At 42.8% G+C, this 13,712-nt stretch overlaps 1 protein-coding gene across 3 annotated transcripts; it reads left to right on the plus strand.

The window, feature by feature from the left end:
- Positions 1-5,592: 5,592 nt before the first annotated feature.
- Positions 5,593-12,774, plus strand: TEX12 (testis expressed 12). 3 transcript variants are annotated; one of them, XM_089334065.1, is made up of 4 exons: positions 5,593-5,697; positions 7,522-7,600; positions 10,832-10,943; positions 11,043-12,004. In XM_089334065.1, the coding sequence occupies exons 2-4, from the start codon at positions 7,538-7,540 to the stop codon at positions 11,132-11,134; spliced, it is 267 nt and encodes an 88-aa protein (XP_089190191.1). In that variant the 5' UTR covers positions 5,593-5,697; positions 7,522-7,537; the 3' UTR covers positions 11,135-12,004. The 3 variants fall into 3 exon arrangements, with proteins under 3 accessions (XP_089190191.1, XP_089190200.1, XP_051705368.1); XM_089334074.1 differs by having other exon boundaries at positions 5,625-5,729; XM_051849408.3 differs by lacking the exon at positions 5,593-5,697 and adding an exon at positions 12,182-12,774 and having other exon boundaries at positions 7,526-7,600; positions 11,043-11,094.
- Positions 12,775-13,712: the final 938 nt, after the last annotated feature.

Here is a 13,712-nt window from a genome sequence, read left to right on the forward strand (position 1 = left end):
GGGAGAAGCCAGGAGAAATGAGGGAGGAATATTGTTGGAAGAAAACTTAGGGAAACATACCGGGTAGAGAAAAATGTTAGGGAAAATGAAGCCGCGGGGGCAGGCTGAGGCGGAGACGTAAGCTAGCTTGGGATTCGTCAAGTCAGCCTGGGGAGCAAAAGGCGAAAAGCTAAAACCAGAGGTGGAGGCTAGGTTGAATTCGCCAGGTTAGCCCGGGGAACTTAGACTGAATACCGGTGGCGGAAACGTGAGCTAGGCTGTGTGACTCGCGGAAGCCACCGCGCGCAGAGAGAGCGCGTGGGGCACGAACGGGGAGAGCGCAGGAGGCTCGAGTAGATAGAACGCGGGGCTGGCGCGAAGGCCGTGGTGTGGGCGCAAAGGGCGCCTGTGTCGTTCTTCCACCAAGAGGGGGAGCGACAATCTCCCAAGTTCAACATGGTGTGAAAGGATAACTGATAGATGCCATTTAAGATTAACTTTTTAGTGAAATAGGAGTCTATTTCTTTTTAAAAAAATATTTATTTGAAATGTAGAGTTACAGACAGAAAGAGAGAGAGACAGAGATCTTCATCCACTGGTTCACTCCCTAAATAGCTACAAAAGCTAGGGCTGGGCCAGGCCAAAAACAGAAGACTGGAACTCCATTTGTGTCTCCCACATGGGTGCCAAGGGACCAAGCACTTGGACCATCATCTGCTGCCTTCCCAGGCACATTAGTAGGAAGCTGGATTGGAACCAGTGCTCATATGGGATTGCAGATGGTAGTTTAAACCTCTATGCCACAACATTGGCCCCATTTTCATAAAACTTCATTAGCTGCTATATCAGAATCAAGTTACAGTGCAAACATGCACTTGAGTTGTATTTAATAATTTTCTTATTTTCTGCAACAGAAAGTAAACTTGGTAAAGATGCTAGAATTCTGATATAAGAGTAAATATTTACTTGCTGTTTCAGCGCTAAAACTTTCAGTTCCTGGAATGGTGACAAAGTTCTCAGTTAAACCACTCAAATTTCAGCTCCCAAGCACACTGTTCAACATGGACACAGGTGTGACTGTAGGTAGATTAAATATCACTTTCACCATCTGGCTACTTGTGCATGGCAAGGAAGGTGGCAGGGGAACGAATCTGTTAAGAAGATGCGTGAGGAGACTGGTGAATGTTTCAGCATCTCAGGAGAGAATTGTCCTGAGAGCATTATCACTTTGGCTGGACCCACTAATGCCATCTTCAAAGCCTTTGCTATCATCATTGGCAAACTGGAAGAAGACATCAGCAGCTTTAAGATCAACAGCACAGCTGCCTGTAGACTTCCGGTTACCCTGAGGCCAGTTCCACCAGTTATCCCAGTCCCTTCTGAAGGGCGTGAGCATCCCATACCGGTCCAAACTGTCCAGTTCACCCATCATCTTTGCAGGTGGTCAGGCCTATACCATTCAAGTACAGGATGCCATTCCTCAGCCAGATTTAACCAAGCTGCACCAGTTGGCAATGCAACAGTGTAATTTTCCATGCTGTATGGCAACATTAGATTCAGTGCAGGTCTGGATTCATCTGCTCAGACTATTTCTCGTGAACTCACCATTCCTAATGATTTGATTTGCTATATAATCAGGTGTCAAGGTACCAAAATCAGTGAGATCCATCAATTGTCTGGGGCGAAGATCAAAACTGCAAATTTAGTAGAAGGATCTATTGATAGGTTACCATCACTGGATCTGCTGCCAGCATTAGCCTGGCTCAATATCCAACCAGTGTCAGGTTTTCCTCAGAGATGGGTAGCATGGGCAGCAGCTAGAACAATCCAGATTCACCCATAATTCTTTTCTGCTATTTACCACCACCCATGATCCATCTGTGTGGTTTCTTTCTTTCTTTCTTTCTTTCTTTCTTTCTTTCTTTCTTTCTTTCTTTCTTTCTTTCTTTCTTTCCTTTTCTTTTCTTTCTTTCTCTCTTTCTTCTTTCTTTCTTTCTTTCTAGTAGAAAGTTTTTATCTAATAAATATAAATTTTGTAAGTACAACTATTGGATTATAGCGGTTCTTCCCCCATACCTGCCCTCCCACCCCCAGACCATCCCACCTCCTACTCCCTCTCCCATCCCATTCTTCATTAAGATTCATTTTTAATTATCTTTATATACAGAAGATCAACTCTATACTCAGTAAAGATTTCAACAATTTACACCCTGTGTGGTTTCTTAATAGTCAACGATTCCAGATTTTAAGTAGTTTGTAAATTTCCACTTTCTACACACTTTATCATACACTCATGGTTTTTTTTTTTTAATTAAAGCACTTTAACTCCTTTCTTTGTTCAGCTAATAATGCTGAGATTCATATTTAGTTTTATAAGCTTCTTCCTGCTTTTTTTCCTTTGGCTCATGATTTTTTCTGACATGGAGATGTAAGAGTGGAATATTAATACATTTCAGTCTAGTTCTGTAATATTAGAGATTTTCTTCAAAAAATTTAAAAATGGGGGCAGGCGTAGCAGGTAAAGCCACCGCCTACAGTGTCAGCATCCCATATGGGCGCTGGTTCAAGTCCCGGCTGCTCCTCTTCCAATCCAGCTCTCTGTTCTGGCCTGGGAAAGCAGTGGAAGATGGCCCAGGTCCTTGGGCCCCTGCACCCGTGTGGGAGACCCAGAAAAAATTCCTGGATCCTGGCTTCGGATCGGTGTAGCTTCAGCCATTGCGGCTAACTGGGGAGTGAACCAGCGGATGGAAGACCTCTCTCTGCCTCTCCTTCTCTCTCTGTGTAACTTGCTGACTTTCAAGTAAATAAATATTTAAAAAAATTTTTAAAATGAACTAAAAAATAAAATGTTTAAAATTTAATTTAGGGGCATGTATTTTTAGGGCTTATATTCAATTTGTTAAAAATAGTCTACTGCCTTGCGGCGCCGGCACATTGGGTTCTAGTCCCGGTCGGGGCGCCAGATTCTGTCCCGGTTGCCCCTCTTCCAGGCCAGCTCTCTGCTGTGGCCAGGGAGTGCAGTGGAGGATGGCCCAAGTGCTTGGGCCCTGCACCCCATGGGAGACCAGGAGAAGTACCTGGCTCCTGCCATCGGATCAGCGCGGTGCGCTGGCCGCGGTGGCCATTGGAGGGTGAACCAACGGCAAAAGGAAGACCTTTCTCTCTGTCTCTCTCTCTCACTGTCCACTCTGCCTGTCAAAAAAAAATAAAAAAAAAATAGTCTACTAAAATTTGACTCTCAAAGAGCAGAGTGAAATACTACAATCATGAAAATAATTAACAAAACCAAAATTTCTCAGGCAATGTTTTCTTTACTATGTGGAATTTAGTATTACTTTGCCAGCAAGGGATTGGGCAAGATGGTATTTTTGTTTGTTTTTTGTCAGTATATAAATTGAATGAAAACAGATTCTAAGTTAGGAAGCAACATGCTTACATGAGCAGCTCATTTTTTTTTAATAAGATAGGGTTTTCACCTTATAAAGTCATACAAACATCATATCCATAGCAGAAATGGCAAAGGAAGTCTGTGACAGGAGGTTGAAAGTGCTTGTCTGCAGTGATGATTATCAGAAAGAAAACAGCACATTTTAAGAAGCATATGGTAGGAAAACTGACTGAATTTGAAATGGCAAATTTTCATCTTCTAACTCAGTGTCCATTTGGGCCTGTTAGCATGAAAGCATGAAGTAGGATCACACAGTAGTCTGAAGTAGAGCATAAAACAAGTTCAATTTTAAACAGCCTGCCCTTTTCTCCAAGTGTAAATTTGCAGAACTCACAATTTACATGTTTCTGAGTTTTAGACAAACTTGCTTTCTCTAATATACCAGCAGAGCAACTCAAATGTCTCAGTGTCTTGCTTACTGCATAGAGTTCTTTTGGAGAATTAAATGTGATCAAGATGACATCTCTTTGAAGATTTTAAAGCACTAGATAAGTATAGCCCTCCACATCCTCTCACTTATTCTTACCCATGTAGCTTATACACTGTCATTAAAAAATAAACAGAAATGTCCATGGTGCTCCCTTAATTTGATGAAAGCACTTATGCATTAGGTGGAATAATTCTTCCTGGAAATATATTAAGGAGCAGATGGGTAACCCACCTGTCTTGGATGTCATACAATGTAAAGGTTGGGAGAGGAATTCAATTGTTATTTTTTTTTTTTAAGATTAATTTATTTGAAGGTCAGTGTTACAGAGAGGCAGAGGAAGAGAGAGAGAGAGGTCTTCCATCTGTTGTTTCACTCCCCAAATGACCACAATGGCCGGAGCTGCCCCGATCTGAAGCCAGGAGCCAGGAGCCAGGAGCTTCTTTCAGGTCTCCTGTGTAGGTGCATGGGCCCAAGACTTGGGCCATTTTCTTCTGCTTTCCCAGGCCATAGCAGAGAGCTGGATCAGAAGTGGAGCAGCTGGGACTCGAACTCACCTTCTATACCACAGTGCTGGCCAATCATTATTTCTGACTTTTGGATTAAATAGACCATTAAATAATAATAGCAACAACAACAATAATAATGAAGAAGAGATAAACACTGAATGGACAACTTTGTATTTCAGCAAATAATGTTTAAAAAATTTAAAATCTTTACATTTTTATTTCATGAAGACTTTAACAACAAAAAATTAGGGAAATCATGGTATCATAATAAGGGACTGCCCTTTAAAGTTAACACATTTGACTTGGTGAAAATGGATTACTGTTTCACTCATTTTACCACAGGTGGCAAAAATTTCAACACAGGCAGTGATTGGGACCCTTTAAAGACTCTAAATAACTTCACCATAATCATCTAGCCTAGTATTTAGTAAGAGGCCTATATTTCCATATTTTAGCAAATCACACTTAACAAACTGAGTGCTTGTGCTCTAGGAACTTACTTAAAACATCTGACTTCTTTTTCACAGAGAATAAATAAATATATGCACAAATACTTCCTTGTTTTGATGACTACTTAAATAATCAAAAGGTGAAAACACTAGAAATGTTCGCTAGGCTGTCACATTGTGTACCTGGAGTTTATGAGGGACGGTCGCAACCTTCGTCTTATGAAGTGATATGATTTTTAATGTTTTCTTGCACATGGAATAACTGAGCATAAGTTTCGAATGTCTGTCTTTGCAACTGCAGGTCAAGGTCGTCACATTAAAGCACCCAATTAGAATAAACTGCAAATATTGAGCCATCCGCGTTATAAAATATTTTTGAAAGCTTTAGCCAATCAAGTCTGGTAAACTTACTGACACGATCAGAAATTTTCTAAAAATTGTGATTCTGAAAGTTTGCACCAAGGAGAACGAGCAGCAGGAATGAAGCCTACGGCCTGGGAGACCTCCCTTGTGGGCCGAGAACTGGCAGGCAAACCGCCCCCCTACAGAGGCTGCAGTTCCGTGCTCTTCGCTGAGATTCCAAGCCACGGGGACACACTGCGGCCTTGCTTGGGTAACGTCCTTGTTAGTTCTCGAAAGCGGATTCAGATTTTCCCCTTCGCACAAACTCTGGGAAGAAGGGACAGCTATTTGTCTCACAAAGACTAAGCAGAGGGCAGAGACCAGGAGATAGCGAGCGCAAGAGCGAGGGCTAAGGGACAGCTCCCAGGAGGTGGCGCCGCCTGACCTGCGCGAGGGCTGCCGGGAGCACCACGTGACTCGGGCGCCACCCGGGGAGTCTGCGCACTGGTAGCCCTCCTTCCCGCGCTGCAGCTGAGGAGGAAGGTCCTGAGGCGGTGAACGAGGCTGGTCGCAGGGTGGGACTGGAGGGAGGAAAGCCTGTGGGAGAGTGCCCGGCTGTGAGATAAGGCAGCGAGGGGTTGAGGGCGCTTCCTCCCAGGGTCTCTGTGCGGCACGAGCACTCGCGGGCTGAGCACTAGAGGCGGAGGTGGGGGTTGGGGAGGGAAGGTGACATGGCTGAGGGGCCAGGGTGGCGGTGAAGCCAGGCGATGAGAAGACGTTGTGTACAGTGGAAGGGAAGTGCGTGGTGGCGCCGGGCCGCCAGCGCCTCAGCGAATGGGATTTGGCTCAGGGTGAGCCCCAGCGCTTGGCCAGGTCCGGGGTCGGCCGAGGGCTTCTGTTACGACGGGAAACAGAATCACCTAGTAACCAAGGTTTTCAGGCGACGTACGTGCACATTCTGTCGCCTGGAGAGAGGAGACAAGAGGTGTAAAAGGAAGGGGGAAGGGAGAAGAGAAAAGCCCGAGTTGTAGCCTCTTTGCAAAGGTTTTCCACTCAAGGCAAAGTTAGCAAGCGCAGCTATGCGTGTGTTGAATTTTCTGCCTGTACTATTAATAGCACTCAAACCTACGAGGGCGATGGCGGGAATGTGGACATACTTAGAGAGTTCATAAAACAAACATCTTCATGTTTGTTACGTATATGTGTATTGTATAGAAATAAACAGATTCATTGAAGGTATCCAACTCAGCATAGTTCTTAAAAAACAAAGGATATTCACAACTTGAATGTGGACAGGACTCCTCATCTCTGGATGTAGAGACTATACCCTTCTAGGTTTCAACTCTTTTAAGTTTAAACTGAATTCAACAGATTCCTAGGGAAAACAGCATCAGAGTTTATGGGAAAGTAATTTGGTGCCATATTAAGACATGGCTGGACAGTAGAAATAATTTCAGACTAGAAGAATGAGATCGTGTTTCTGCCCTGTCCCAGTATTTCTTGGTTTGAATTTGGGCAACCATCTGTGTCTCTGTTCTCTCATTTGTAACAAAAATAAGATGGAATGAGATAGACTATCATCTTATTTCAACATTAATATTTTGTGAATTGGGGCCTGCGCTGTGGCGCAGTGGGTTAACACCCTGGCCTGCAGCACCGGCATCCCATATGGGCGCTGGTTCGAGACCCGGCTGCTCCACTTCCTGTCCAGCTCTCTGCTATGGCTCGGGATAGCAGTGGAGGATGGCCCAGGTCCTTGGGCCCCTGCACCCATGTGGGAGACCCTGAGGAAGCTCCTGGCTCCTGGCTTTGAATCGGCACAGCTCCAGCCATTGCGGCCATCTGGGGAGCAAACCATCGGATGGAAGACCTCTCTCTCTCTCTCTCTCTCTCTCTGCTGCTCCTCTCTCTGTGTAACTCTGACTTTCAAATAAATAAATAAATCTTTAGAAAAAATATTTTGTGAAGATAGAAGGATCTTAAATGAGTTAGTCCTTCAAAGAGAAGTGCCAAAAAGACTAGTTTGGTTGCGTGTATATAGAGGATAGTTGAAGATGATGAGAACGGGGGGTTGACTCTAGGTGATCTAGGATCCCTTAGCATGGCATTTGAACTTGTTCTGGAGCAGTGAATAGTCAGTGGAGGGTTTTTGAGGTAAGGAGCAATGCAGTAGTCAAAGTTTTCAAAGATTTATTAAATAGCAGTTGGCAGGATGAGTAAGAGAAGGGAGAAATTGAATGTAGGTAAGTGGCAGGTAATAAGAGCATAAATTAACAGCAGCAGAAGTGCAAAAAAAAAAAAAAAGACTTCAATAGAGCCATAGCATGGAGTTTTTATCTAAATTTGGCATTGCTCTAAATTTTACAGTTTGTGCCTCCAGAATATGATGGCAAGTCACCTTGTAAAACCTGATACTAGAAGTTGCAAGAGGCCAAGAGAAACGGAGGTAAGCTCTATGCTCCTGGTAGCTTAATCTTTTTTTTTTTCTTTTTTTTTTCTTTTTTGACAGGCAGAGTGGACAGTGAGAGAGAGAGACAGAGAGAAAGGTCTTCCCTTGCCGTTGGTTCACCCTCCAGTGGCCGCCGCGGCCAGCGCGCTGCGGCCGGCGCACCGCGCTGATCCGATGGCAGGAGCCAGGAGCCAGGTGCTTTTTCCTGGTCTCCCATGCAGGTGCAGGGCCCAAGCATCTGGGCCATCCTCCACTGCACTCCCTGGCCACAGCAGAGAGCTTGCCTGGAAGAGGGGCAACCGGGACAGAATCCGGCACCCCGACCAGGACTAGAACCTGGTGTGCCGGTGCCGCTAGGCGGAGGATTAGCCTAGTGAGCCACGGCGCCAGCCAGCTTAATCTTTTTTTTTTTTCAAAGATGTTATTTATTTATTTGAGAGGTAGAGTTAGAGAGAGGGAGAGACAGAAAGGTCTTCCATCTGCTGGTTCACTCCTCAAATGGCTGCAATGGCCAGAGCTGAGCCGATCCCACCTCAGGAGCCAGGAGCTTCTTCCAGGTCTCCCACGTGGTTGCAGGGTCCCAAGCACTTGGGCCATCTTCCACTGCTTTCCCAGGCCGTATCAGAGAGCTGGATTGGAAGAGGAGCAGCTGGGACTGGAACCAGTGCCCCTATGGGATGCCAACACTGCAGATGGAGGCTTAGCTCATTATGCCACAGCACCGACCCTGCTTAATCTTTTATTTTATTTATATGCTTAAATTTCTTCCATTTAAGAAAGCTGTATTAGTGAGTGGAATTTAATGTTTTCATATTTCCAGAGCTGGGATTATTCTAGAAGGAACTGTGTTGACTCTGGCTGCTTTTCACTAAGTATAGCTCTCCAAGAAACTATTGGGAGACTTCTTTTTTGCTAGCTTGTGATCAGAGATGTAAGTGAGTCAACACATTATGATACAAAGGACTTGATATAATTACTTTGCTTGATATAATTTTGATAATGGGGCTAGCGCTGTGGCACGGTAGGTTAATCCTCCGCCTGTGGTGCCGGCATCCCATGTGGGCACCGGTTCTGGTCCTGGCTGTTCCTCTTCCAATCCAGCTCTCTGCTGAGGCGTGGAAAAGCAGTAGAAGATGGCCTAAGTCCTTGGGCCCCTGCAGCCACATGGGAGACCCAGAAGAAGCACCTGGCCCCTGGCTTCGGAACAGCCTAGCTCCACCCTTGCGGCCAATTGGGGAGTGAACTAGCAGAAGGAAGATCTCTCTCTGTCTCTCCCTCTCACTGTCTGTAATTCTACCTCTTAGATAAAATAAATTTTAAAAATCTTTAAAAAATGATTATTTTGATAAGATACATAGGTACTGTAGTTATTAATCTTTTTTGTTTGTTTGTTTTTTGGACAGGCAGAGTTGGACAGTGAGAGAGAGAGACAGAGAGAAAGGTCTTCCTTTTTTCTGTTGCTTCACCCTCCCAGTGGCTGCTATGGCCAGTGTGCTGCAGCCGGCACACCACGCTGATCCTTAGCTAGGAGCCAGGTGCTTCTCCTGGTCTCCCATGCAGGTGCAGGGCCCAAGGACTTGGGCCATCCTCCACTGCCTTCCCGGGCCACAGCAGAGAGCTGGACTGGAAGAGGAACAACCGGGACAGAATCCAGTGCCCCAACCTGGACTAGAACCCAGTGTGCTGGCGCCACAAGGCAGAGGATTAGCCTATTGAGCCGCGGTGCCGGCCCAGTTATTAATCTTAAGAACACTGGATCTTGTCTTTAATTACTGTCTCCAGCAACTGATCTGTTGCATTTGGAACATTATTTTCTACCTTGAACATTATGTTACCCAGAAAAATTTTGCAAGCCTCTGCCTGTTGTCCAAATTATAGTTTCTGGGCCTGGGGTTGTGACACAGCAAGTTAAGTTGTCTCTTGCAACCCTGGCATTCCATATCAAAGTGTGAGTTTTAGGCTGGGTCACTGCTTCCCATCCAACTTCCTACTAATGTACCTGGGAAGGCAGCAGAAGGCAGTCCAAGTACTTGGGGCCCTGGGCACCCATGTGGGAGACCAGGATGAGTTCCTGGCTCAGACCTGGTGATTGTGCTCATTTGGGACATGAACCAGCAGATGGAAGATCTCTGTCCCTCTATTTCTGTCGCTTTACTTCTCAAGTAAATAAATCTTAAAAAAAAAAAAAAAGATTACAGGGGCAGCACTATGGTACAGAGGGTTAAAGCCATGGCCTGCAGCACTGGCATCCCAAATGGGCGCCAGTTCGAGTCCCAACTGCTCTACTTCCTATCCAGCTTCCTGCTAATGACCTGGGAAATCAGTGGAACATGGTCCAAGTATTTGGGCCCCTGTGCCCAGGTGGGAAACCTGGAAGAAGCTCCTGGCTCCTGGCTTCGGCCTGGCCCAGCCCTGGCTGTTACAGCATTTAAGGAGTGAACCAGCAAATGGAAGATCTTTTCTCTTTCTTTTTTTTTTTTTTTTTTTTTTTTTTTTTTTTTTGACAGGCAGAGTGGACAGTGAGAGAGAGAGACAGAGAGAAAGGTCTTCCTTTTGCCGTTGGTTCACCCTCCAATGGCCGCCGCGGCCGGCGCGCTGCGGCCGGCGCACCGCGCTGATCCGATGGCAGGAGCCAGGAGCCAGGTGCTTTTCCTGGTCTCCCATGGGGTGCAGGGCCCAAGCACTTGGGCCATCCTCCACTGCACTCCCTGGCCACAGCAGAGGGCTGGCCTGGAAGAGGGGCAACCGGGACAGAATCCGGCGCCCCGACCGGGACTAGAACCCGGTGTGCCGGCGCCGCTAGGCGGAGGATTAGCCTAGTGAGCCGCGGCGCCAGCCATCTTTTCTCTTTCTATCTCTGCTTCTTTCTCTCCGTAACTCTGCCTTTCAAGTAAATAAATAAATCCTTTAAAAAATTATAGTTGATGTATTACTGTGAAAACAACTATTGCTTCAAAATAAAATTTTTTCATTGAGGCATTAAAATAATATCTGAACTCTAATTTAAAACCCAAATGAAATTCAGTATGTTGATTAGTGTGCTTCCTGGGTCTAAAAGTTTTCTTGGAAATAAAATTATAAGCGACTAATTAGATCATGAGATACATGTTTCTAGCATGTTTGCTTTTTTCTGAAAAATATTTTTATTTGCCTTTAAAAATTAATAAACAATATATATGTCCTAAGGATCTTATTGACCACATACCTATTTTTACTTTGTTCTAATAGCCTCAAATGCCAGATAGTCCACAGCTGTCCTCTCTTGGAAAATCAGATTCACTTTGCTCTGAGAGTTCTGGACTATTTTATAAAGATGAAGCCCTGGAGAAAGATTTGAATGGTGGTGTATAAAATGCTTGTATTTCTATACATCAATTTTATCATGAGAAAGTTTTATTTTCTAAAGTTTTCATTTTATAACAATGATTTTTTTTAACAGAAATGAGCAAGGAAATTAATCTAATGTTGTCTACATATGCAAAGATCTTAAGGCAAGTACTGATAGTATATTCTCTTGGGTCTTTATGTTAGAAATAAAGGTTTTCTTCTAAAAACTCTGTAATGGAAAGTTTAATTCCATACTGCAAAACTGATCCACTAATTAAAACTTTGGGATTTTTATATTCTGTTTCAATTTCTTACAATAGATTAGTTGTTTTCAGAAAATAACTTCAATTTTCCCACTAAACATTCTTTGTTTTGCTATTGCCAGAGTTAATACTAGACTGGATATACCTTTGTCTCTAATTAGATGACATCACATTTTAAATTTTATGTAAACACTTCTTTGAGAAAATTATCATTTGGTGAAACTAATGATAATAGGATATTAGAGATACATATTTTATATACTAGCATTTTATCAATATATATTTGAGGGCTGAATTTAAATATTTTATTGGCTTGAGATTATCATGGTTTCTAAAATATTGAACTGTCATATTTGAATAATGGTTTATATTGCTGTAAAAATAATGTATATAACTTAATATTAAAGGTATAATGTTTAAGATATACTTCCTGCTATGTCAGGAGATTTTTTTGAGTGTCAAAAATATCTGTGGCAGGGCCGGCGTCATGGCTCACTTGGTTAATCCTCCGCCTACAGTGCCAGCATCCCATATGAGCTCCGGGTTCTAGTCCTGGTTGCTCCTCTTCCAGTCCAGCTCTCTGCTGTGGCCTGGGAAGGCAGTGGAGGATGGCTCAAGTGCTTGAGCCCCTGCACCTGCATGGGAGACCAGGAAGAAGTACCTGGCTCCTTGTTTCGGATCAGCGTAGCTCCAGCCGTGGTGGCCATTTGTGGGGTGAACCAACTGAAGGAAGACCTTTCTCTGTTTCTCTCTCTCACTAACTCTATCTGTCAAATAAATAAATAAATAAATAAATAAATAAATAAATAAATCTGTGGTACTAATTTATCTTTTTCCTGAAGAGTATTGGTAAATTAATGAAACTGGTGCCCAAAGCCATTTAAATGAAGTAGTTAACAAATATACTATAACAAAGACCATAATTGTGATGGTGTGTTTAGACTTTGTAACTATTTGGTTTAATGTAAAACTTTTTTTTTCTCATTAGTGAGAGAGCAGCAGTAGATGCATCTTATATTGACGAGATAGATGGACTCTTCAAAGAAGCCAATGTTATTGAAAATTTTCTAATACAAAAAAGAGAGCTGTTGAGACAGAGGTTTACAGTGATTGCAAACACACTGCACAGATAAAATGTGTACTTAAAATAAACTGAAAATTTAAATCCATTATTGTTGTAATAAAAGGATGATGTTTGTGCTCTGAAAGTTCTCTTATTAAGGAAAACGGACTACAGCAGGGAAAGAGCAACTGCTTGAATTTATTTTCTAGATCTTAAAAGGGGCCTTAAGCTGCACATTGATATGAACTATGTGGCTTTTCTTTTGAGGCTTAATTATTTGGTGCATTTTATAAAAGTGTCAATTATTTAAGTCACTTGTGGATTATTTTGTTTCTTTTTTTCCCTTATATTTTATATCCTTAAGCTTCTAAAAGAGGACTCAATTATTTGATTATGTTTAACAATATTATATCTTTTCTTTTAGAATCATTTGTTTAAATAGCATATACCTTTGGAGATAATTTTAAGATGTTTTTCATGGCCAGTATTTCAAAAGATCAATAAAAGCTTAAAGCTAATTTGTCTAGTTTCTTGATATATAGCAAAATATAGCTGTGTACTATTGCTATTCAATACTGTCAGTGTATCATTTTTACTAATAGTTGTTATATATGACTTAAATTTTCTTGGTTTAAAGTTATTGTGGTAAAAGTAGTAAAATAAAAATTAGAATTACGAACCAGAACCTTGTATGAGTTGGCTTTTTACATATCAACCACATCAATGTGTGTAATTAATTAATTATGTTCAGAAGCTTTAACCATAGCGTGGTGTGGGATAAAGATTAATGATGCAGAAGTAAAGAGATTAGCTTACACAAGATAACTTTGACAGGTAACTTCTATTACAGTTTAGAACTTGAATTTGGACTAGAGGATCTATACTCATTTAGCTAAAATTTCTTCTTTTTTTCATGATTTATTTTATTTATTTGAAAGGCAGAGTTACACAGAGAAAGAGGGAGAGACAGAGTTGTCTTCCATCTGCTGGTTTATCCCCCAAGTGGTTGCAATAGCCAGGGCTTTGCCAGACTGAAGCCATGAGCCAGGAGCTTCTTCCAGTTCTCTCACGTGGGTACAGGGTCCCAAGCACTTGGACCAACTTCTGCTGCTTTCCCAGGCACATTAGCAGGGAGCTGGATCAGAAGTGGAGCAGCTGAGACTTGAACCGGCATTCACAGCTGATGCTGGCATCACAGGCGGTGGCTTTACCTGGTATGCCACAGTACCAGCCCAAAAAATTCTTCTTTTAATGTAATGTACTGCTATGATTTTATTGAAAACTTTAAGCTATATTATTATATGCAATTACTCCATCAATCAGATTTTTTTTCTTTTTTTAACTTTTATTTAATGAATATAAATTTCCAAAGTACAGAATATTGATTACAATGGCTTCCCCCCAATAACGTCCCTCCAACCCACAACCCTCCCCTTATCCACTCCCTCTCCCCTTC

The sequence above is a fragment of the Oryctolagus cuniculus genome, chromosome 1 (genome assembly GCF_051225735.1).
Source record: "Oryctolagus cuniculus isolate XC-2025 breed Fujian yellow rabbit chromosome 1, ASM5122573v1, whole genome shotgun sequence".
In the NCBI taxonomy this organism is placed as follows: Eukaryota; Metazoa; Chordata; class Mammalia; order Lagomorpha; family Leporidae; genus Oryctolagus; species Oryctolagus cuniculus.